General features: G+C 40.4%; 1 protein-coding gene across 2 annotated transcripts; it reads left to right on the top strand.

The window, feature by feature from the left end:
• Positions 1-298: 298 nt before the first annotated feature.
• On the top strand, positions 299-21,367 carry BCL7A (BAF chromatin remodeling complex subunit BCL7A). 2 transcript variants are annotated; one of them, XM_064521963.1, is made up of 7 exons: positions 299-590; positions 4,820-4,928; positions 8,473-8,554; positions 12,091-12,187; positions 13,606-13,773; positions 16,669-16,790; positions 17,790-21,367. In XM_064521963.1, exons 2-7 carry the CDS (start codon positions 4,894-4,896, stop codon positions 17,859-17,861), a joined length of 576 nt encoding a protein of 191 aa, XP_064378033.1. In that variant the 5' UTR covers positions 299-590; positions 4,820-4,893; the 3' UTR covers positions 17,862-21,367. The 2 variants fall into 2 exon arrangements, with proteins under 2 accessions (XP_064378033.1, XP_064378032.1); XM_064521962.1 differs by lacking the exon at positions 4,820-4,928.
• The last annotated feature ends 1,867 nt before the right edge of the window (positions 21,368-23,234 follow it).

Here is a 23,234-nt window from a genome sequence, read left to right as displayed (position 1 = left end):
AGGGGACGCGGGGGGCGGCTGAGGGGATGCCCCACACGCGCGGGACCCAGGCGCCCGGGCTCCCCCCACCGCGCCTCGACACCAACAAAGAGCCCAGGCGTCCGGGCCGCCCCCCCCCCATATCCCCGTCGTTATCCCTGCGGCCGCGCTCCCCCCCCCCCCCCCCAACAACGGCCAACAAAGGGCCCAGGCGTCCGGCCCGCCGCCGCCGCCGGCGCGCGCTGCCCTGGCGGCGCCTCTCCCGCGCGCCGCCCCCTCCCCCCTCGGCCCCGCGCGCGCGGGCTGCCGGCGGCGGCGGCGCGGGGCGCGTGCGCAGTGCGCGGGCCCCGGCGGGCGGGCGGAGCCGAGCGGAGCGGAGCGGAGCGGAGCCGAGCGCAGGGAGCATTGTGCGGGCGGGCGGACGGACGGACGCCGCCAGCCGCGCCGAGCCCAGCCGCGCCGAGCCCGAGCGCCGCGTTCCCCGCGGCCGCCGCCTCCCCCTCCCCCCCTCCCAGCAGCATGTCGGGCCGGTCGGTGCGGGCCGAGACCCGGAGCCGGGCGAAGGATGATATCAAGCGGGTGATGGCGGCCATCGAGAAAGTGCGCAAATGGTGAGCGGGCCGCGCCGCGCCGCGCCGGGACCCCGCGCCCTCCCCTCCCCCGCGCGGGGCCGCAGCCCGCCGGCGGCCGCGGGGGGCGGGGGAGCCGGCGGCACCCAGAAGCCATTTCGCTCCGGCGAGTCACATGAAGGCGGCGGCGGCGTGTGAGGGCCGGAGGCGGCTCCATTGTGCGGCCGAGCCCCCTGCCCGGCCCCGGCGCGCTGCCCCGCGGCTCCCGGGCCCGCGGAGCGGGGAGGCGGCCCCGGCCGCGGCCCCGGCTCCGGCCGCGGCTCCAGCTCCTCCCGCCGCCCTCCCCGAGCAGCGAGCGGCCCGGGCCAGCTCCGCGCCCGGCGGCTTCGCGCGCAGCTGCCGCTCGCAGAGGTGTTTGAGGGGGAAAAAAGAGAAAAAAGCGTTAAAAATGTCACTGTACAACTCAAAGAGTTAGTTAGTTTGGGTTTTTTTCCCAATTTTTTCCCCCGAGTTGCCAAGGTTTGCGCCCGAGCGCCGCGAGCCCGCCCGGGACCGCCTCCCCCGGCGCGGTGGCGGGTGCGAATCGGTGCCGTAGCTGCTCGAATTTCCTCTGAACCCCGTAATTAAAGGTTGGACCCCTAGTGAAATCATTCCCTTTTGTTAGGCCTTAAAAAAGTGCTTTTTTTTTTTTTTTACGCTTTTGTCTTTTTCTGCTTTTATTACGAAAACCAACGTGGGGCGTTTAAACAATACAGCGAAGCACAGTTATTGCAGCGTGCCGCGCAGTCGGTCTAGGGGTCTTGGCTGGGATCAGGAGCGGTGCCGGGGTGACTCGAGAGTGGGTCTTTCCTCCAGCAAGTAGGCTGCTCGGTGGTCTTTGTGCATGTGTCTTAAAATCTTCTCTTAAACACGTGAAATCCACAGAAAATCCCTTGGGTTAGCATTAACATGCATCGCTGGGCTGTTTTGGATCTGATAAAATAAGGGGGCACTTTTCTGGTAATCCGCAGCCAAATGCTTTGATTTCATTAAAAAAAATAGCAAAATGCAGAAATTGAATGTGGTTGTTGTCCTGGCAAGGTGGATTGTTGCATTTTAAATGGCCTCGAGCACATGAATGGGCCAGTTGGCTCGAGCTGGACAAAGAATGGAAACGTGTGTCGGATAACGCAGGGCACGGGATGGGGATTTCGGAGAATCCCTCCATTGTGCCGGGAGCGAAGCAGTCGGAGGATTACAGCTCTGCTGATTTCAGGAACTCTCTTCTTCTCTGGGGGTGTTTTTAAGGGCTGTTTGCTGGCTTTTTGGCCAGCTATGAAGGATCAAAACTACGTAGCGGCGGGACGATCCTTTTTATCAAAGAGTAGCATTGTTGGATGTGTGGGACGATTTTATTTGTAGATCGTTCATTCATGAGTGCGGCGCGTTTCCTTTGAATCCTAGTTGGTGGATTTCAGAGAAGAGTAGAGGCAGGAGCTTGGCCATTCAACAAAACGTCCAGTTTCTTTTTTCTTTTTTTTTTCTTTTTTTGGCAGGAGCTTTCTGCCATCATGTCAGTTGCTATGGCTTCCCCTATAAAACAGAAATCTTAGGGTATAAATAGATTTTGTACATTTTAACCCTCCTGAGAGAGAGCTTGTTTGAAAAGGTTACTGTACAGAATCCTGCAGAGTGTTTCTTCTGATTGCTGTCAGAAGTATTCATACAGCTTTTTGCATGTGCATCTCACAAATATTTAAACAAACCATTTTTCATATTTTTAAAGGAATCCTAATTTGCTGGTTAACTCATGATTTTTTCCCCCCCTGCCTGCTTGCAGTCAAGCACATTGGAAAATTAGCAAAAGAGATTCTGTGTTTCGTGGTTCAGATGTTTTGAGAAGGCTTGTCTTGTGAAATTGAACTTCATAAGACGTAGGAATTGCTAGTGTGTAAAGAGCCACATAGGCAATTTTCAGTGTGCAGTTTCATTTGCATAATAGGAGCAATTTGTTGCCATCCACAGCTTTTCTGTGGAAATGCAGCCACTGAGGATTAAAATAGCTTGTGTACAATGTTTCACAGAACAGACTTTTCTGAGACTTGTGCATGCAGAGTGCTGCACTTGTGTACCGCAGGCAGAAGCGGGACAGACCGTGTTGCAGACTCCTCCGAGCGGACAGTGGCCCCGGTGCACGTTGGCCAGCACTCCATCCGTGGGTGAAGGTGGCAGCAGCCTCGCTGCAGCACGTTACCGTATGCCTGTATTGCCACGTGTGTGTGTACGCCTGTTTGGAGTGAGTTTCCGTCAGTGCAGAGTTTGTCCTGTAGAAAGCACGAATTCTTTCTTAGACAGCAATCCATCCTTTGATGCAGGTAGCCATCGTCACGCGTGTTTGTATCGTACCTAGCAGTTTTGATATTAATGGAGCTTAATTTATAGTGGTAAATGGTAAAGTTGCTACATTAATCTCAAGATTAAAACTAATCTCCTTTGTTTAAATCACTCTCACGAATGAGCATCTATTCTATAAAACACCTAGTACGTATCCTTCAAAATACATGGTTGTGTTGTATTTACATGGCAGAATGCTGTATTTCCATGGTTAAGAGTGTAGAGCTGCTTTTTCTTCACAATAGTTGTCGCGTTTCTTCCAGCCTATTAAAAAATCATCTGAGTTAAGTTTAACTCAATGAATTATAAGCAGTATGGGGTTATTTTTTGTTTTAAAGGCTGACAAGTATGTGTAGATTCTAAATAGGCCCTCAAGAAAGGGTCAAAACTGTTGCGTTGTCAACCAGCATTACGAAATAATGGAAATGTTCTTTTTAAAATAAAAGTCAGATTTATTAAATGATAGAAAATGCAGAGTTTTACTGTGGGGGAAAAAACATAGTGGACAGCATACAAGTGTAAGTAGCTGGATGTCTTAGGAGGCAGTGAAATAATTTGCCTGGGTACGTAGGGTTTCTGAACTTTTGGGCATCCGTGCAAACGTTACGGATAGAGGCATGGCGTGGCTGACTGGGATAGGTGTCCTGATCCAGGGAATGCACCAGGAATGAGGAAATCTTAGTCTGGTGTCATTGAATTGCAGTGTCTTTGCATCAGTCATTTCACCTTTTCCTCCCCCATTTCTCAAAGCAGTAATCTAGGGATAGTGAAAACACTTTGTAAAGAAGTGAACTTGGAGAACTGATGGAAGTAGTTACAGAAAGTGCTGAGTATTTATTGTGGAAGAGAATCAGCTGCTGAAGCAGACTTGACTGGGATGTAGCTTAGAACAAACCATGTTGTGTAAAAGTTGAGGAGCAAAATGACTATAGGCAGTGAGCTTGTGTTACCTTCCTGGATAACGCTGCTTGGGATCTCTAGCTGTGGCCAGTTAGGGAGCAGAGTTCCTAGGCAATGTGACTGTGGCATTTTTGTTCACTGTCTCCTTTCAGACTTTGTAAAATATTTTTGTATGGTATGTAATGCTCTGAGATTGAGCTTCTGCAGGTTTTGCTGCTCATGCTTCCTTCTTGCAACAGATTTTCAATCTGAGAAGTAGTTAAGACATATAACTTTTTAACACGATGTCTTTATAAAAGACTGACTGATGCTGTCAGATTGTCCCTCTAGCTTAGGCTGCTGATTGTTAAGACATTGGCTGCGCTTGGTTTCCTGCTAAGATTGTACTTCACGTAGTGGTGACTGACATTAAAAATCTTCTAGTGTACGCAGAGGCACTACTTTGAAATATTGTAGTTATCCAAACACAGTTATCATGGTTGAATTGCAAGATAGTTTTTTTGGCTCATAATTATTTCTTTTTGAGCCAGGACATGCTCTGTGACTTCAGTGAAAGTTGGATGTATGTAAGGGAGGAATTTTATCATCTGTAAAGCCATGTTTCTTGTTACTGTAAGAAAAGGTGCTTGTTGCAATGTGGAAACTAGCAGAACTTGCTTAAAAACACGCTGGCATATGTGAGTTAAAAGGGGACTCTCGTAGTGCAACATACCTAAATAAACTGCAAGAGAGAGGTGTCCTTAACCACTAGTCTTTTCCATTCATTTTAATGCTACATTATATTTTATTGTATTTGCAGCATGGTCCAGAGACGCCATATATATTTGGGGCTGCTTCATGTTAGTGGCTGGACAAACATCTACGTAGCAATAGGCGTGCTCTGAAAAGCAAGCCTACCTTTCAAAAAAAAATCTCTTTTCTGCATCTGACAGCACTTTGTGTGTGTAATAATGGCATTTTCTTTCCCATTCCCCTTTCTCCTTTGCTTGATCCCACAGGGAGGTCATAATTCTGTGATTTTCACCAAACTCTGTTGCAATGCAAGTGAGTGTGATGTGATAAATTCAGCATTATGACGTCACTTCGTGATCATCAACAGAAGATGGGGTATGTGGGAGCAAATCCTTGTGTAAATGCAAATCACTATGATAAATGGTAGTCGTGGTAAAGAGCCAAACAAGCGTGAAAGCCTTCTCTTGAATGGTAATATATTGGCAGTAAAGGCTTTCTGTTTCCCTGCCATCGAATGTTTCTAGCACTCACTGCTGCTGCAAAAGCTGCCTTGACACTTTATGTATAAGTGTAATATACACTGTTGTGTTTGCTCACCAGTATATTACTTTTATACACAGAATTTGATGCTCATCTTTGGAGCTGTAGTGTTATTAATCAAAATATAAAAATGTTTACAAGCCTTGGGTTATTTAAAAGGGGGAATTTAGTATATAATTATGTAAGTTCTAGGGTAATAGTATGCCTCGGGCATAAGAACTAAAAAAGTGTTGAAATTAATGCTTACCGTACATATCCTTGGCTGTCCTTAAAATGGTATGGTTCAAAATGTAAGAATGCTTTAACACCATTTCAGATAAATGTAAGGCTTTTTTTTTTCTGTTGCATTGACTAGTTTCTGAACTTATTAAAATATTTAAGATAATTTCATTTTCTTGGTTTTAATCTTCCATACTGAGAAGTATTGTATATATTTTCTGTTTTGACATTTCCCTTTTGTTATGCTTGGGTCATTTATGGAAGAACAGGTTTAAAACCAGGAAAATGTTTTTTGGAAAGCTATGGAGTTCGTCAGGTAGATATGGGCAGCTGAATTTGGTAATTGCCAAATGCTGAGCCTGAATAACTCTCAGGTTGGTAGTGTTCCTCTGCCTCTTCCAGTCCACCGGTCAGTGCAGAGATCACCCTGTGTAGCGTGACAGGGTGCAGGGCAATAGAAAGTGTGGCCTCGTGATTGCCTGACAAAGGTGGGACAGACTTACCTGGGGTGGGATTCTGGCCAGCGTCTCAAGACGAGTGGATTCGGCAGCGGATCCATTTTACAGACAGGAAAACACGTGGAGAATCTCACCAGGGTTTCACACGAGAGCCCCAGAGTTCCTTGTTCCGACTCTGGCATTTGGTCAGCTAGAATATTTTGTAGTTTGTGCAGCACTTAGTAAACTTAGTGTTATGGGCAGCATAAATAAATTGTCAATTCTAACTAATAAAAAGGAATGTCCCTGAACAGCAGATTGGCGTTGTGACTTTGCACAAAAGGGGGAAAAAAAAAAAGTGAGGGTTCAGAGTAGAACTGTGGCTTTTTTATTTTTTGTGGACTTTTTTGAAACAGAAAGGCAGTAAATACTGCAGATAATGTTTTAAGCTTTAATTGCAGCAAACCTCTTAAATTCTGAATTTATTTTACCCTGTTGATCTTAAGTGTCTGAAACTCCATTACATTTCTTTGTTAACAAATTTGTTTATGCTGCTAGTGATTTATTAAGAGTTTTAGAGGAGCTTGTCTTCTGCTTTCTTATTAATACTTTTATGGTCTTAAAGTTTCAATACTGCAAATGCTTACATATGTAAAAATATTTGAATAGTAGCAGTTCAATGTTGGGTTTTCTTTTTAACCATAAGTGCTTGCAGGACTGGGATGTTGGTGTACTTCCATCAAAAAATATCCTTATTCCCATTGTTGTCTGAAATACTGTGTATTGAAATCAGAAAAAAAAATTCCTACAGCTGAAGGTTATCAAAATTTAAAGGGGTACTTAAGAAGCTCAAAAGAATTAAAATGTCAGGGCTAACTTTAATACTAGAAAGAAAAAGTTACTAATATAGGTTTCCTCCTGTGTTCTACAGTCTGTCCAGTGAAGATGCTGTGTGAGGCTGCTTTGAGATGCTAACAGGTATCTTGAACTTTTGGTTTTCCAGTGCAGCATCTCTAAGTAATATTTTGCTGTAGGAAAAGACTAAAATCTCGATTTTTAAACATTTATTCACCTCCCCCCACCCAAAACAAAATCCCCCAGCTGGTTTTATTTCCATAATTTCAAAGGTTTTCCTAACTAGAAATAAGTTTAGTTTGTCTTGTATCTGTTAAAAAAAAAAATCATGATCATCTCTTCACAATTAAGTCTGCTTTCATTATTTACATGCCCTCATCTCCACTGTCATTTTTATCACGTCTAGCAATAGAGCTCCAAACTAGCATAAAATTGTTTTTTGGCACACTTTAGCCCTCTAGTGTACCTCAATGGGTGAATCTAAACACACTTAGAACAACTGTGCTCCAGGAAGTGCAGTGGGAAAGAAATGAATCTGAAATAGTTGTATACTTTAATTAAAACGTCCTCGTGGACAGATTCGAAACTTATCAAATTGCCATGTTCTTTTTCTTTTTTTTATTTTTTAACAGGAAAGTGTCTCCTCTAAAGGGAAAACAAATAAGATTGGCTTTAGTAGCTAAAACAAATGGTCTGGAAGGTGTTTGTGACATTTGTACAATGTGGCTGCTTTTGATTCTGGAAACTTTCTAAAATCGGAGATATCACATATGTATTTGGAGTCACATCCAGCTTCTCCCATCCTGCAAAGAACATTTTTTTAATCTGCAACTAGATTCCAAATCTATTATTTAAGTGTGTTTTTAGAAAAGAAATAACAAAAATGCTTATTTTGAGATCTCATGCCAAATTAATTTCAGATGTTCCTGAACAGTTAATGGAATTGGTCTGTGTTGTTAGCTTTTGATCCATTTGCAGAGCTATATTGCAAACCCAGGAACCAGCAGTGGTAATCTGTGACCTGAAAACTGATCACAGAAACTGGATGAAATTTCTCTGGCATTATGGACCTTGCTTTAACGTTCCGATGTAAAGAGCTCAAGGAATTCATCCCTTAGCGCAGTGTTGAGCATCCTTTCCATCTCCGCACTCTGTGTCTGCGTGACCCCGTAACGTAGTGACGCCCTCCGGCCACGTTTCCTTCGCAGCTTGTCAGTGTCCTGACTTGACGGCTGGCAGGGGCTGCCCAGAGTGCTGCAGGCCTCCCCGTTCCCCTCTCCCGAGGGACAGCCGCCTCGGCCTTCCCTCTCCGAGGGAGCTAGGCTGAGCTCCGAATCCTGCATCGCGGCACATATTGCTACCAATGGTTCTAAGGCTAAAATTTCAGAACTGGCTGACAGGAGCGTTGAGTGAATGTTAAATTGCTAACAGCAGATTTCTATCTAAAAATAAACCTCAGATGGTCAAAATGCATTTAGATTCCTAATACCATTAAACAGCTTCATGACAACCAAAACACACTGGTCTGTCTAAAAACTCTTCTTCTCTCTAGAAAGTTGAGTGAAAACTGTAAGCGTTAAGCCTGCATTTTGAATAGCTGTTCTTCTTAACTGTACCTTTAACCCAGATCTCACTACTGCTACTGCAGTTACGCACCTAGACAAGTAAGAGCCCTCCGAATTCTGCAGGTCAGCAGTGCTCTAACACATTTTTGAAAAGCAAAGAACAATTTGCACAATACAGCACTAAAGATGATGTAATAGAGATCATCCTACCTAATAGCCTATTTAAATCCTTGACAACTTACAATAGTAGATCACTTTATTTTGAATACGAAGTTTAACTTCTCCTGCATTGTAATTTTATAGGGAGAAGAAGTGGGTGACAGTTGGCGACACATCCCTAAGGATTTACAAATGGGTACCAGTAACAGAGCCTAAAGTCGATGATGTAAGTATCCTGCAATGTCTTGCTTTTTCAAGATGTGGAGAATCATTTCTAGGGAAGGTTGAAAGAAACATGCTCCTCTGAGCCTTTAAAGTTAAGGCTGGTGTGGGTCTTGCCAGTATTTGAGTATAAGAGCTCCAGGGGAAATGTTGGTCTTCACAGAAAGTGATGTTGATGGTTCAGTAGGTGGCAGTCAAGTCGGATCAATTCTTAGCTATTAAACACTGGACTTGAAACATAGCATCTTTATCGTTTATTTGCAATTGATTTTGAAACTTTTCCCCAACATAATGGAAATATATGTGTGTGTGTGTATTTATATTTGTATAAATATATAAATATATTTTTAATATATATATATAAATTACAGTTCCTTTTTTTCTGCCTGATTCTTTAGAGGAAAGTAGTTGCTATGAAACTGTTCAGGGAATGCATTCCTCTATCTGTGCATCATTAAGCACCACTGCCATTTTGCCCCAAAAGAGGCACAAAACATTGAAGTAAGGCTAGGAAAATCCTGTGGAATTGTGAGATCATCTGTATTTAAGATGTCCAGCTCAAGCAGTCCAGCAGATACTTCTATTGTAATGTCTGTTTTCTCATGGTAAATGTTTTGTGTATGCATCATATTTATGTTCTTAGTGTGCATTGGGAAGTCCTGTTTATTTCCCATGACACAGTCATATGGCATAAGAACAGAAAGTATAAAAATCAAAATTGACAGCACCTACACATTGTTTTCAGCTTTAGTTATCAATATTATTCCTATTTTATAAATGGAGATATTGTTATAGGGAGAATATTAATTGATGGTGCCACAGTACATTAATGACATAATTGGGTATATATCCTTAGTTTGGTACTCTTTCCTTGGGCTATCCTGTGATTTTACTTTATTTGAAATGTGAATTAAGCCCTATTTGGAAGAACACTACTCGTTTAATAAATGTGTAAAGTAATAGTTTTCAGAAGAGTTGGTGTCATGGACTTGCCTTATTCAAAGTCTATGTTCAGGACCTATTTTTGAATAGGATTGTTTTAGGCAGTTTGTTTCTTTCCGTGCCTTTGGTTGTGCCAAATATTTTCTCGACTCTGGGAGTTGTGATGAGCCTCTTATGTTCCTTCAAAGCTTGAGCAGTGAAATCTCTGTGAAATAGAGTGTGAATTGGGAAACCTTTCCTGGTTTCTTAACAGAAATTTGTTCATTCTGTCTAGTTCTCAGATGTTTGGTCTTGATTTTATTATTTATGATACACAAGGGGAAAAGGCTGTGCTATTTATGTGATTTTAGGATATTTAGGCTTGTGGGTTGCTATTTTAAGGGTTTCTGAAAATTATTTTTGTACAGTCAAGCTATGCTTGCATGATGGATACCATGGAACTTTGAAAACAAATGTCTAGTGAGGTTTTTGGATTAATTTTCAAAGCGATTGCTACCAATCCTAAGGTCAGATTCTCTCTTAAGAAGCATGGGTTTACATAAAGGTCTGTAAGTGCAGAGTTTAACTGCAGTATTTGAGCCATCATTTTTAGGTTTAGGCCCCAAATTTGCCGAACTTAGGACATTCCTTCAAAACCAGTCACTTTAGCATCCTACAGTCACATTCTGCTTGCCACAAGTAGAGGCTATTGTGCTGCTGCAAATGCTGCAGACTTGATGTCATAAGGCTTGTCTTTAGGCTCTGGAAGTTCTCATCAAAAAAAATCTGAATATGTTTAACAAATAAATATCAGGTGGTGATTATCTTGGCTGTTTGGTTATGGGCATCCTTTTATACCTGACTTCCTCTACATATGCAAGAGCAGATGGAGAATACTTGCTTTTTACTAGAACAGGAGAATGGAGTCTTTTCTACTGCTTGATGTTTCAAATGGAAATTGTCATTTTAGAGAACGTGGATTAGATTCTTCCTCCCTCCTGCATGTTCTTCCTAAGCTATTTTGATCTTTTTTAAAACTAGAATTAGTTAGGTGGGCTCTTTCCTCCTGCTAGTTTTGGAAGGCTATTATGGAACCTCATGGCTTTGGTAGTCAAGCTTTTTATTATTATTATTATTATTAACCTCAGCTTAAATTGCTTGCAGTAATTTTATCAATATTTCTCTTGTGCCAAAAGTAGCCTTTCACTTTACCAAAAAAAAAAAGTTGTTCACTAAGAGCGACTATGCCCCCTCTGAATTTTAGTTTTGCAAGGTTAAAGAACTCCATATGCTTTCACCTCAGTTCCATATATGGGAATAAAATCTGAGTTATTTCATTTGTTCTCTCAGAAGTAAAAATGCAATTAAAAAAAGGCCAAATAATATATTTAAGATAGAGGGGAAAAATCCTTCCAGATCTCACTTGTTGAATTTCTTCTGCAGTCTTAGACCATATTTGACTGTGGTTTTATTTTCCTCCCTTGTCGGAGGGCATTGTCTTATCTGAATAGATGGGTTGCTGAGCATTCCTCCTAGAGTCAGGCTTTTAATTGTCTTCTCGGCTGGCATGCAGGATCCTCCAAAAGCAGTGCAGCTGGCTCTTTCTCCTATGAGACCGATTACGTCACCTCTTAATTGAAAATGCTGCATCTCTTAGCAGACACAGATTTTCCATGTGATGGATGCCACTGTCTCTTCCTTTGTTTTAATGCTTACAGTTTGTACTGTTGTTTTGGTCATAAGCATGTTATGACCTATTGTTCATGTAGGACTGTCTTTTTTATGCTCTTTGTTTTAGGCCAGTCTGATATTTTTCTTCATCCATCCTTTAGTTTTAATGAATAAGCAGCATTAGGTGTAGGGAAGGAAGAGGTCTCTGCAGTCTTGGTCATTGAGAAAGAGGTAAATAGCTGTCGTCTTAGTGTTAAAATCCTAGATCTCTGTCATCATTCCTGTTGTGCACTCATGCATACTTTCTAGGTGCAGTCTACAAAGATTCCTGATAAGGAAGAGGGAATATACCAAGTTTTGTAGCTGGGAGTTAATGTACATAATATACATACCATTTAGTGAGCAGAAGTGTGAGCCCAGAAATCAAATAGTTTCCTGAATCTCTGATCAGTGATGTTCTTCCCTTTATTGGTGTAGGAGGGATTCTTTTGACCCTGCCTTGGTAGCTCTTTGGACTGAGCACGGTTAGCTGCATGCACCTCCCAAATTCTCTTACTCGGCTTCAGCAAGGCACTCGGTCATTGTGCCTCGGATTCCACATTTGTAGAATGAGGGATAGCACTGATAATTTTGTAGTCTTACGAAAATCGTGCAGTGGTTTGAAGATGAAAAACATGTTCAAATGCCAACCATTACTAGAATTTCTGGATAAAAACCTAGATATTCTAGTGCTTTGTGACACTCACAAAGAATGCAATTACAAAAACGTCCGTGTGGTCATTGGGACTAATGCGTTCTTGATAGCTGCAGTGGTTCTTGGGTTTATTTCTCACTTGAAAGTTAAGTGAGATGCTTACAAAGTAATGAGTGGGAAGAGTTTTATATTGAAATGGGAATTTTTCTTCCTAGTGATCATCTAATTTGTTTGGGTACTTGTTTTTTTCTTAGAAAAATAAGAATAAGAAGAAAGGCAAAGATGAAAAATGTGGCTCTGAAGTTACCACTCCAGAGAACAGCTCCTCTCCAGGGATGATGGACATGCATGGTGAGTGGGAGAAGGTCAGCCCCAATTACCCTGTTAAACCAGTATGAAAGTATAAGCTAACCATGTCAGATTCCCCATTACTCGGATATCTGGGCAGCACCATGATTGGGCCAAAGTGAGAATGACATCAGATACTCATGTGGTGCCTTAGATTTCTATTTTGTAGATGTCTTAACGGTTGTTAAATGCCACTTTCATTTGGGCTGTGTGTGAAAGCAAGTTGTTGCTGGAGCTGAATATGAAAAAAATACATATATCTACCATCCAGGATGCCATACACTTACCTAAGTGAGGTAGTAACATTGTAGAGCTTGCCATTTGGGGCGGGGGGATTCACCCTCTCCCCAAACTGCCATTGTTTGTGCTGGCTTTGTACTTGTTGGACTGTACTAGAATTCATTCTCAGCTGCAGGCGAGTCAGGACAGAAGTCTGTCAGCGCTAAGAGCACGAGCGGTGGTTCTGCTGTGCCTTCCTTCTGCTGGGAAGCTTTCTGCTTGCTGAAATGAACTAGTTAAGAAAACATTTTTTGCTTGCCAGAGCCAGGCACTATTAGATCAATTAAGAAAATAAAAAAGTGTGAACTGTTGCATGTTAACATGATATTTATTACAGAGGAGCCTTCACAGCTCAGGTCTGTTTTAATTTTTTAGCTGCGAGGTGTTTGGATAGCAATTACAGCTGAGAATGTGGCAGTGTTTGAGCTGATTATAGAGGATCACTTTTTGGTGGGATGTAGATTTTTTGTTTCAGCTTTATTTGCATTTTTATTGCCTTGTGTTGGCTTTTGCAGTGTTCATAGTGAGTACGGCCTTGCGATTAAAGGATTGAGCAGGATATTCACAGATCTGGATTAATTTTTGATTTGAGTTGCAGATTTCTTAACTTTTGCCTTGGTCAGATTATTTAATTTTCTTAAGTCTTGTTCCCCCATCTGTGAAGTGAATATAATACTTTCTTTTTTTATCATTTATCATTTGTGGTTTTAAGACATACTGTACGATTTCATGGTAAACTTAATCTGATCTGACTTCAGATAGCTCTGAAAAGGGATGGTCCCATCACCAGCTTGTGTGTTCCTGTAGTCCTTTGGATGTAATGATTATACAGCTGCAAAGTGAGGTAGATCAGCTTGTGTGCCTAGCATACGATTTAACTAATAATGTTGTGACTTGAAAACACCTGTATTATAGCATAGGCTGCAAGGGCAGAAATCATTGTGGTGGTGGTGTAGAAAAAGTTTGAACATAGTATTAGTCTAAATGCTTCTGGATTTGCTCAGCTCTCCAGCAAGCTAGACTATGGCCTACCTTATTTGGGAATAATACATGAAAAATTAAAATATAGAAGAATTAAGGTGTCCTTTTTATTCAGATCTTACTAAACTAGAGCATCTTGTTTTTAACTGTTTTTTTAACAGATGACAATAGCAACCAGAGCTCAATAGCTGATGCTTCTCCAATAAAACAAGAAAACAGTAGTAATTCAAGTCCAGCACCAGAACAGAATTTGACAACACAAGCAGATGGCACTGAAGTAAAGTCTGACGAAACTCAGACAGAAGCAAAGGAGCAACCTGGTTCAGAAGGTAAGCTGAAAAGACTCTCTTCAAAGTTCAGCAAAACAGTTATCCTTTAGTTCTGATATATTTTATCTACCTATCCATTTTAAAGACTGAATAATAACAGTTTGAAAGAAATGGCTTCTAAATTCTCAACATTTCTCTGAAAATGTGCCAAGCCTCTTTTGCTTTCCAGTGATCCTTCCATACAACAGGAGAGGTCAGATTGACATTCAGGGTCTTTTTAGAGAGGAATCAAACAAAATACTCAGTTTGTTGCTGTCATAATCTCAGTCTTTAAAAAAGAAATAATTTAAAATCTGCTGTTACCATTTAATCACACACATCCTGGGAAGTGTTATTTTGGTAGATCTGGGAATATTCATTACCCAGCATGAAAGTAAAATGGAGGTGAGATACTTGGCAATGATTTTCTTTTTAGTTTTGTAGACTATAATTGAAGCTTTTTTTTCCCCCCCCTCCTCCTTAGCCCAGGTAGTTACTTACTCAAAAGCTAGTTCTGAATTTGGTCCTAATTTTCTAGCCGAGTTAGAATATTTTACTGCAGTCCTTTACAGATTAAAAATACTTGAGGGTTAAGAGATTGTTCTAAACCTTGTTCTTTAAGCAGTATTTTAGGTAATTGGAACATGCTCTGTATTTATATTCTGTAGAAGATAAGTTTCTTCATCCTATTATAACAGATAAAAGATGTCCTTAACACCATTCTAATAATTTGATTGCAGAATTCTTCCCATAGCAAAGCAATTAAATTATGTCCTACTGATTCCATTCTTAGCTTAGCAGATCCACTAACGAATTTAAGTTTAGACCTTTTATCTTGGTTACATGATGTCATTGTTAATTGGGGTTAAAATTTGACAACCAAATTATCATCAAATTGAAATATATCAGAAAGTCATAGCCTTAAAAGAAAATCTCAGCTGACCTATTGGATCGTGGTTAACTGTAAGGGTTTCCTCCTAGGTTTAATACTGTCTGAACCTGTTTGCGTGATGTTGTTACATAGCATATGTGCTCCCATGACTAAATTTAGATTCAGGGAAAAACATACTAGGTTCTCTGGATTAGCTCCAGAGCCATTTACTGTAAAAATGAAGTGAAGAAGTAATGACAAAAAATACCCCTTATTAATATGACTATATGCTGTGTTTTTACATTTATTAGATAATTCTTCATCTACCAGAAGTGATGTTTGATCAAACCCTTTGAATTGTGACATTACTTAGCTGGATAGGTTTAATAACCTTGTGCATCTTACATTGCTACACTGACATCAGGAAGGTTCCTCAAAGTTAGGGTGCAGTTTGAGTGGTCGTAAACACCTCATATGGGTTTTTTTAGTAGAAAGCAGCAGAAAGATTTGATTGCATCTATGTTAGCAAGTCATTGCAGGCATTGGAATAGCTTTGGGCTTGCTGGTTTCAAGTCTGGATTCTTTTACCCAAAGATCAGTAGCAGTTTGAGTATCGGGCAGTAGCAAGTGGAAGAGGAGCAGCAGCTCTGAGCTGTCCATTGTGGGAATTGCTCTAGGTCTGTTTTTGTCATGGGGAGATGTGCACAGCAGAGAATCCTCCTTAGCTCAAATTGCTGCATGGGCTGAGACATGCACAACAGAAACTCAAATTTCTTCTGACCTGTGAGAGTTGTTTCTTTAGTCAGTATGGAGGTGCGCTCTGGTGGAACATGGAGGGGAAGCTCATTCTGCCAGGGTTTCTTGAATCTGATGTCTGAGACTGCTTACGGTAGGGTTCACTTTAGGTTAAGTTCAGACAAACTTCCAGAAATATTTGTGATGCTTTTTATGTAGTATGCCACAAAAATACACACCACTTGCTAATTATGCCATCTTCTCTGGCCGTAGGTGTTGAGGAGAAAAAAACCCAACAACCTTAGTCTTGCATTTTTCTTCATCTAGAATAAATTTATTAGTTATCTGGGTCAGGGACATGTGGAGAGATCACTTCATAAACCCTGACTCTCTGCATATGCTTCTGAGAATTCACTCAAGTCAGAATGATCTTGAAGGGGGTGGAGGGAAGAACGAGTTCCAGTCTCTGTACTGTTGGTGGTGTGGATACAGAAAGAAATAGAACTGGTTTTGTACCAGATTTTTTTGATGAATCTGTGTCTCAACATAGTGTGTTCAACTTTTAGTGAAATTTAACCAGTAAAGACTTTTCAAGTTCCCCTGTTCTCCCTTCTAGTGGATTGAGTGCTTTAACCCTGAGTCCTGCAGTGTAAGTCATGTTTTTAGAGGGATAGAAGGAAAGGATTAAAAAAAACGGAGAGGGGGCGGAGAAAAACTGGAAGCAGGTAAGAGCCATAGCAAGCTGGAAGACTTCTCCACATGCATGCACCAGACATAAACTGTTAGTGGTTAAGCTAGTCAGCTGAATTTCTAAATGCTGACCTAAAAGCAGTGGCAGGGAAAAAAGTAGATTTTAAATATATGGCTGAATTTCAGTTCAGATAATTTTAGCCACACGGTTTTAGGTCCCTTTGTTGTCACAATTCAGTGATTTCTGTAGCTGCCTCTTACTTCTGGTTCGAAGCAGGTTTCACAGAGTTCAGCCTTTTTACAAAGTTTATGTCGAAACTTGTTTGCAAATAGCATTGAAATGGTTTGTGATACAGGGCACGTGTGAGCTTAGCTCCCTCTAGGGACCCATCCCAGCAATTGTATCCTGCTGGGAGCATGAAGGCAAAGGTCTACTCAAGTGGCAGCAGCCTGTAGTTTTGGCTTTGGAGTCTGAGCTTCATTACAACTTATACGTTATCATTAATGGTTACTGATGAGTGAAATTTTAATGTTTGGGATGTTGCTAGTGAGAAAACATCCTAAAAGCTCCTGCTGAGCTCTTTTGTTTGTTTGTTTAAAATGATTTCTTGACATTTCAGATACCTCTGACGAACAGAATTCACAGTCTTCAATGGAAAATTCCATGAATAGTTCAGAGAAAGCAGAAATTCAGTCCTCTGGCGAAAATGATATAATTACAGAGGCATCTAAAAACTCTCAGGTAACCTTAAGTGCAAAAGCCCGATTATTTGGAGTTTGGAAGAGAACATTTTTCTTAGAAGGCAAATCTCAGGAGGCCAATTGTACATTTAGGCTCATTTCCTAAGGTGATGACAATAAAGCAGTGGTAGAGTATTAAATGGACATTGTAGACTATTAAATGTATATGTATGTATCTGTCCTTATGGTTCATTTCATTGGCTTCTTGCATTTCACTCAACTTGAACAGTAACACTAGATTGGTCTGGTTTACTTTTCAGGTTGCCTGTACTAGACTGTGTTAGTCTCGTAAGGAAATACTAAAATTTAATGTTACTAATGAATTCTTTGGACCTAACCTACTGGAAGGGCCTTTAGAAGATCATTCAGAAGTAAAATATTTTCTATAAAAGTAAATACATATATATAGCAGTTAGAAAAGTGGGTGTTTGTTAATTCAGTGGACATGTACACTTCCTGGAATACTGAAAAATTTTGGGTGGAGGGAGGAGATTATCCTTGTAGTTGTTCCCCTCACACTGGGATCCTCAAATAAGTACTGTTCAGTCCATTGGTTTTCCTTCTGGATGGCTGGCTTGTTTCAGTGCACCCCTTGCTCTTTCCAAACCTTGCACGTTCTGTCCTGTAGAGATTGCTTTGGCTACAGCTGGAACAAATTCACGTGCACTTGCTATGCTCGAGTGTGGTTGTGCTCGAGTGAGGAGCGAAGGGAAGTCCAGGCATAACCATGCATCAAGGCTGTTGCATTTGGAGTATTCACTAGAATTTAGCCGTTCGTCAGTAGATGACAACAAGTGTAAAGAAGTTGAGGTAAGGTGGAAGTGGAGGAGTGATGTCAGGAAGCAAATTGACTTGTCATGTCATTCTCAAATCCAGGGATAACTTGTATGTTACAAATGACACTCCAGAGAATTTGCTCTTGCTTCTTGTTTGATGTTTATGGCACCTGAGATTCACTGCAATGATAACATGATTGTTTCTCTTTTTCCCCCCTGTTAAGGACTCTGAAGGAGTGCCACCTTCTAAAAAGATGAAAGTAGAGGCTTCCCAACAAAATGTTGAAGAGATTTAGACTATAGATTTTTCTGGTCAGTTTTTATGTAAGGTACATCAGTGGGCTTAATTATAGAACAACCTTACTTAAGCATCTTCTCTTGGATGAGGACAGAACTCCTAACTTTTCAAGTTACCAAGCAAAAATCCAAGAAAGCCTAACAAAGGTTTAACTTCTCAGACACTGAAAACTTTTTCCTGTGAAACAAACGTTGAGAACTTTTAAGTTACTGTCTCTGAAATGGTTGGAGTAAACAACTCAGGAGGGGTCTACGCACTGTTTCTAAAGTCAAAATTACAATTATGTTGCTGCTGTATTTTTTTTTTTCATTTCTCTATTTAACAATGTAAGATATTTAAGGATGGTACAGGTCAGTTATTAGCTTTCATGTGAAGTTCATTGTTCTGGCGTGATGTCTGCTTTTGTTTTGTGCCTTGTGTTCTGAAAACAGTGCTAACTTTTAAAAGTTGTTTTGCAACAGTCTCCTTTGCAAAGTGGCCTATGTTTGTATAATGCCATGTAGTAAGGTTTTTTGGTTGTTTGTTTGGGTTTTTTTTGGTTTGGAGTTTTTTGTTTTTGTTTTTTTATCTTAAATCCCTGGTGCTTAAATTTTAACAAATACAGATCAGGAAGCCATTTTCACTCTTGGAGTCCAAGGAGAAAAAGGAGCTTGATATTTTATTTTAGCAGCTATAGTGGAGATCTTTTATTGAATGCATGGCATTCGCAACTGTAAATTTGGTCTTCTAAATACTTAACTTCATCAGAAGTTAACATCTGTTTACCATTTATAGTCCAGATCTGAATATATACTATAACGCAACAGTTAAAATACTTACGTATTAGGTCCAGATCTCTGTACTGGGTACAACTTTATTTACAGAAGAGTTCCACTATGTACATAAGTAGGATCAAAGGGATTGATGCACAGTGAATTTATTTTCAATTGGTCTTTTTTGATATCAGGTTTTCACTGAACTGGATTTTATTGTACTGTTTCGTTATAAGATGTTTACTTCTATGTTCCAGGTCAATACTGTATTTGGGATTTTCTTTTCCTTTCAGCAAGTCTTGTAAATAAGCCTTGTTGTTTCCATAGTTTCTACATCACTGGTAGAAATGTTTTTCCTTTTCAATTATGTTGAAGTATGCTTATGCTAAACTTGGTTGAAAGGCGCTGAGCATGTGCAACTCCCTTCAAATTTGTTGCATTTAGAGGTGCAGAGCCATCAGCAAAGGTCAGGTCATACGGGCTTGGTCTTACAGTGGGCTTTGTACTTCCAGGATGGGCGCCCAGTTATAAATACCTGATGTCGGTGGGAAGCACTTATTTCTCACTTGAAAACTCTTTACATGTGCGTGTGTGTGCGTGCATACACAAATGCATATTGCTGGATTAGGCCCTTAGTCTGTCTTCACTTTGGGAGATGGAACTTGTAATTTAAATTATGATCTCATAGCTATGAAAATGGTTGCATATAGTTTGTAAGCTAAGAACTGTAAATACTTTTTTAAATGAAAAAATTGCTTCCAGTTGATACATTTTCATAATTAGCTCTTCATTAAGCTTATTTATTTCTGAATTCTCCAATAGTGAAAATGGCTTGCACTTAGACTACTGCATTGCGTTTGCAATTACCATTTTATTATGAAAAACAATGGGGAAGTCAGGGGAGGGAATGGAGGGAGGGAGGATTGGGGGGCCAGTACTGACCTTCCAAAAAATATTTGTAGGATTAAACTCCAAATAATATACAACACTCAGTTTCGGAACTTCTTCTTTATGTTGAAATAAACTTTTTGGATTTTAACTAAATAAAATTGGATTGCAAATCATTCATGAAAGCAGTGTGCTCCCTAATAAGTTTTTGGGATTTCTGGTCTGATCATGAAGTCCATTAATGTTCTGAAAATAAGGAAATGAGGAGCCAAAAAATGTTTGCACAATATATGCAATGAAATGGTAGAATTCTCTCTTGAATTGTGTGTATGCCTAAAATGTGGATAACTGGTCAATGACAATTGATTTGTATGTATATTACATTCAGATTTAAGTGATATTTTGTGAGAAATTCTATTGATATATTAAATGGGCAAATTTAGAAAGATTCAAACTTACAAATATTTTTGATTTACTAGCTTTTTCTTATTTTTAATGATAAAGTTAATCTGATGCCACCTTTGAAAAGTAGTCATGTTTACTAATCACTATCTTCAGGTGCATCACAGCAAGTTTTTTATTTTAATTTTGTAGGTGTTTCCAAGGGAGTGAATAGACTTTTGTTTAGGAACTAATTCCTGTACTTTAGGAAGAAATAAAATATATAAATAGCACTAAAATACCTCAAATTTTTCATTAGATAGAAGCATTTATTGGCATTATTGACATCAACAGGTTTAATTATAAATTTCCTTTTCTCTCCTGTGGCTTCTGCTCAGAACTGTTCATTGTTCTGTGGCTTAAAAAACAAGACATCATAACCATATTCCTAGAGGCTTTGTTTCTAAAATAGTAATGCTTTATTTACAGCTTATACAAAATACATTCAGAACTTTTTTTTTAAACCAGAGATTCTAGTGACAACAGACAACTGAACAAGCAGATAGATTTGGGTTCCTTAAACCTGTTATTGTCAGTCTCTGAGAGAAGAGGCTTTGACATTATCTGGTATGAAGAAATCCAAAATAGTGTATAAGACTGTTATTAGTCTTTTCTTGAAGTGCCTGATAACATTTATGGGCCAACGGATGTGATTAAACACATTTTAATGCCAGAAAGTACAGATGGGACCAAACCAGAACATTGGATTCAAACCCACGTAAGGTTTGAAACCAGATCTAAATCCAGCTTTCTTGGCTTGGACCTGTCTCTACCAGAAACTTGTTTTATGAACTCACTGTAAAAGGGTTTATTGAAAGCATTGAGACGTGGAGCAGAAGGAGAGATGTAATTTTCTTCAAGATGACTGAAAGTTCTCATACAGCTAATGTTTTAGAAATAGTGCAAATATCAAGAAGTGCTTCCTTGCTACAGTGCTGAATGTTGGAGCTTCATTTACAAAAGCAAAAGAAACTAGAAGCAAGCAAGTAAATTAGCTGAGTTGGTGGAACACGTGGGAAGGCCTTCCGAATAAGCGATTTACTCAGCCAAACATTTTATAGCAGAACTATTCCTTGGAATTTTTATGCTTGGGAAAGTAGTTGTTAAACATTCCAAAAAGTGCTGGCACTTACAAAACAACAAAAAATAATCAACAAGGCAGTATAAAAATATTGGTTTTGGGTGGCTATCTTCATACATAAACATCGTCATGTTTTGGAATGTTCTTTATATCTAAGGGCCTGTTAGAAGGTGTAAAGAATTTTGTTTTCTTCAATACCTAATCGTTTTCCATCTTATGATTTGTGTGTGTGTGTGTTGTACAGCAGTATAATTTTTCACTTATTTATTCCATCGGTAGTTATGGTTTGTACAATGTACAATGGTTTCATTTCAAAAATAAAATAAAAAATCATGACATGAATGCTGTGTGAATAATTTTTATCAAGAAACAATCTCAGTTTGTTTTTCAAATTTAAAATAAATTTCAGTTTTTATGAATAGTCTTTTTAATTGTGCATTCTATGGTGTCTCATGTGGTGACGTGTAAAATGGTTTACTTCAAAGGACCAAAGGTGTCTTGGTATCATTTTAGCAGGACTTTGTGCCAAAAAAAAAGAAAGTAAGAACGAAGTAATAAGTAAGGCCAATGCATTTACAGCAACCTGCACGGTACCTTGCTAATTTAAGGTGCTGGCTGCTGGCTTGGTACTCAGCTATTGTGTGATGGTAACTTGGGGGGTGGAGGGCAATATAGTGTTAAAATATGCTTCAGTTTCAAAAGGTGCTTGAGTCAGATGCTAGTGAGGATAAAGCTCCTTCAATGTTTTATAATTCTTTATATTCAAGAAGTGTCCTGCTTATTTTCAGTGCTGTGTGCGCTGTCCCAGAGTAGCCTGCAGAGTTTCAGACAACTGAACTGGCTGCCTTGTTCCCCACTACCAGAACGGTGAGCCACAGCTGGCCTTGCTCCCGGCTGGTTGGTGGTGGTCCCTCCCTTGCATTTCCTGGGGTACTCATGGGGACCTCCTGTGATCCCCTACAATTTGCTAACCAGGAGAAAACTACCCATTTTTACCTAGTGTGGGGTTTGGGTTTTTTTTTTTTTCTTTCCTCTGGATTGATGAGTTAAATCTGCACACAGATACCAGCCCAGCAGAGCTGTGTAAGGAATGGAGTGGAACTGGAGAGAGATAGAAAGAATAGAGCAGAAATACAAGCAAGGATGTAATTCAAGGCAGTCCCAGAAGAAAAGGCCTCTGGACAGGTAAGGCTTGGCCAGTCGGGTTATGGCGTGAGCCACAGCGTGGCCTGGAAGCGGGTATGGAGCTGGAGGTTGGCGAAGAGGCAGAGGAGCCAGCGGAGGGCACCAGGACATCAGGCGCTTGGTCCCTGCCATGAGCCCCATGGTCTGAGGCTGGGAGTAGGATTCCCTGTGCTCATGCGCCTCACCAAAGTACCTACAGATTTAGGAGGATAATCTCTTACTGCAGTGTACTCCACAGTACTTAGCAGTGTATTTTTAAAAACCTTGAACCTGTTTTTTCTCTCTTCCATGCCTATTACAGTTGAATTCTGATCCAGTAAACTTGTCTCCTGTGCTGAAAACCTGTTCTGGTGAAGGAACATCAGCAGAATATGGTGGGCTACAGAGCTTCACTTTGCACTGCAGAAACATTAAGAAAAAGCGTACCCAAAAGATGCTATACTGATGTGTCTGGCTGCTCTTTCCCCTTAGAGTTTCCCCATGCCTCCTGGAATTCCCCGCTATGGAGAAGGAAAGGACAACCAGGAGCCTTGAATTGTTGGTGGGCACCAGTCACCTAAATACTGAACTTAAAAAGGCAAGGCAAGAAGTTTGCGTTCTTTGCATCTGTTTTATTTGCGCTTAAGCTGATTAGAGGAGAAAATTAGAGGAGAAAACCCTTAATCTATCCCTTAAAACCCTAAATTGCATCAAATGTTTCTCATAGCTTAATACTGCTAGCCCTGTTTTAAATGATGTTTTGCAATGCTACTAAATTGTCTTAGAAGATTACATTGCTGTCTAGCTGCTTTGTTTTAATGCTGTCCCTCTTTGCAAATAGGAAGAAGCAAGTGTGACAGCAACTGGGCTTCCAGATAAGTTAATAAGGTAAATGTATAGGCTGTCGTCGTGAAAGTACTGTACACAGCACGGTTATTGATCTGTAGCTGTGATTTTTGAGTTCAGGTGCTTTTAACAGCAAACTACACATCAAACTTAGGATAGACATTGTAAAACTATGAATGTTGCTTTGAATTATTTTCAG

Source organism: Dromaius novaehollandiae, chromosome 17 (genome assembly GCF_036370855.1).
Source record: "Dromaius novaehollandiae isolate bDroNov1 chromosome 17, bDroNov1.hap1, whole genome shotgun sequence".
NCBI classification, from domain to species: Eukaryota; Metazoa; Chordata; class Aves; order Casuariiformes; family Dromaiidae; genus Dromaius; species Dromaius novaehollandiae.
Note: the sequence above shows the minus strand (reverse complement) of the source record. Positions and strands in the feature narration are given on the sequence as shown.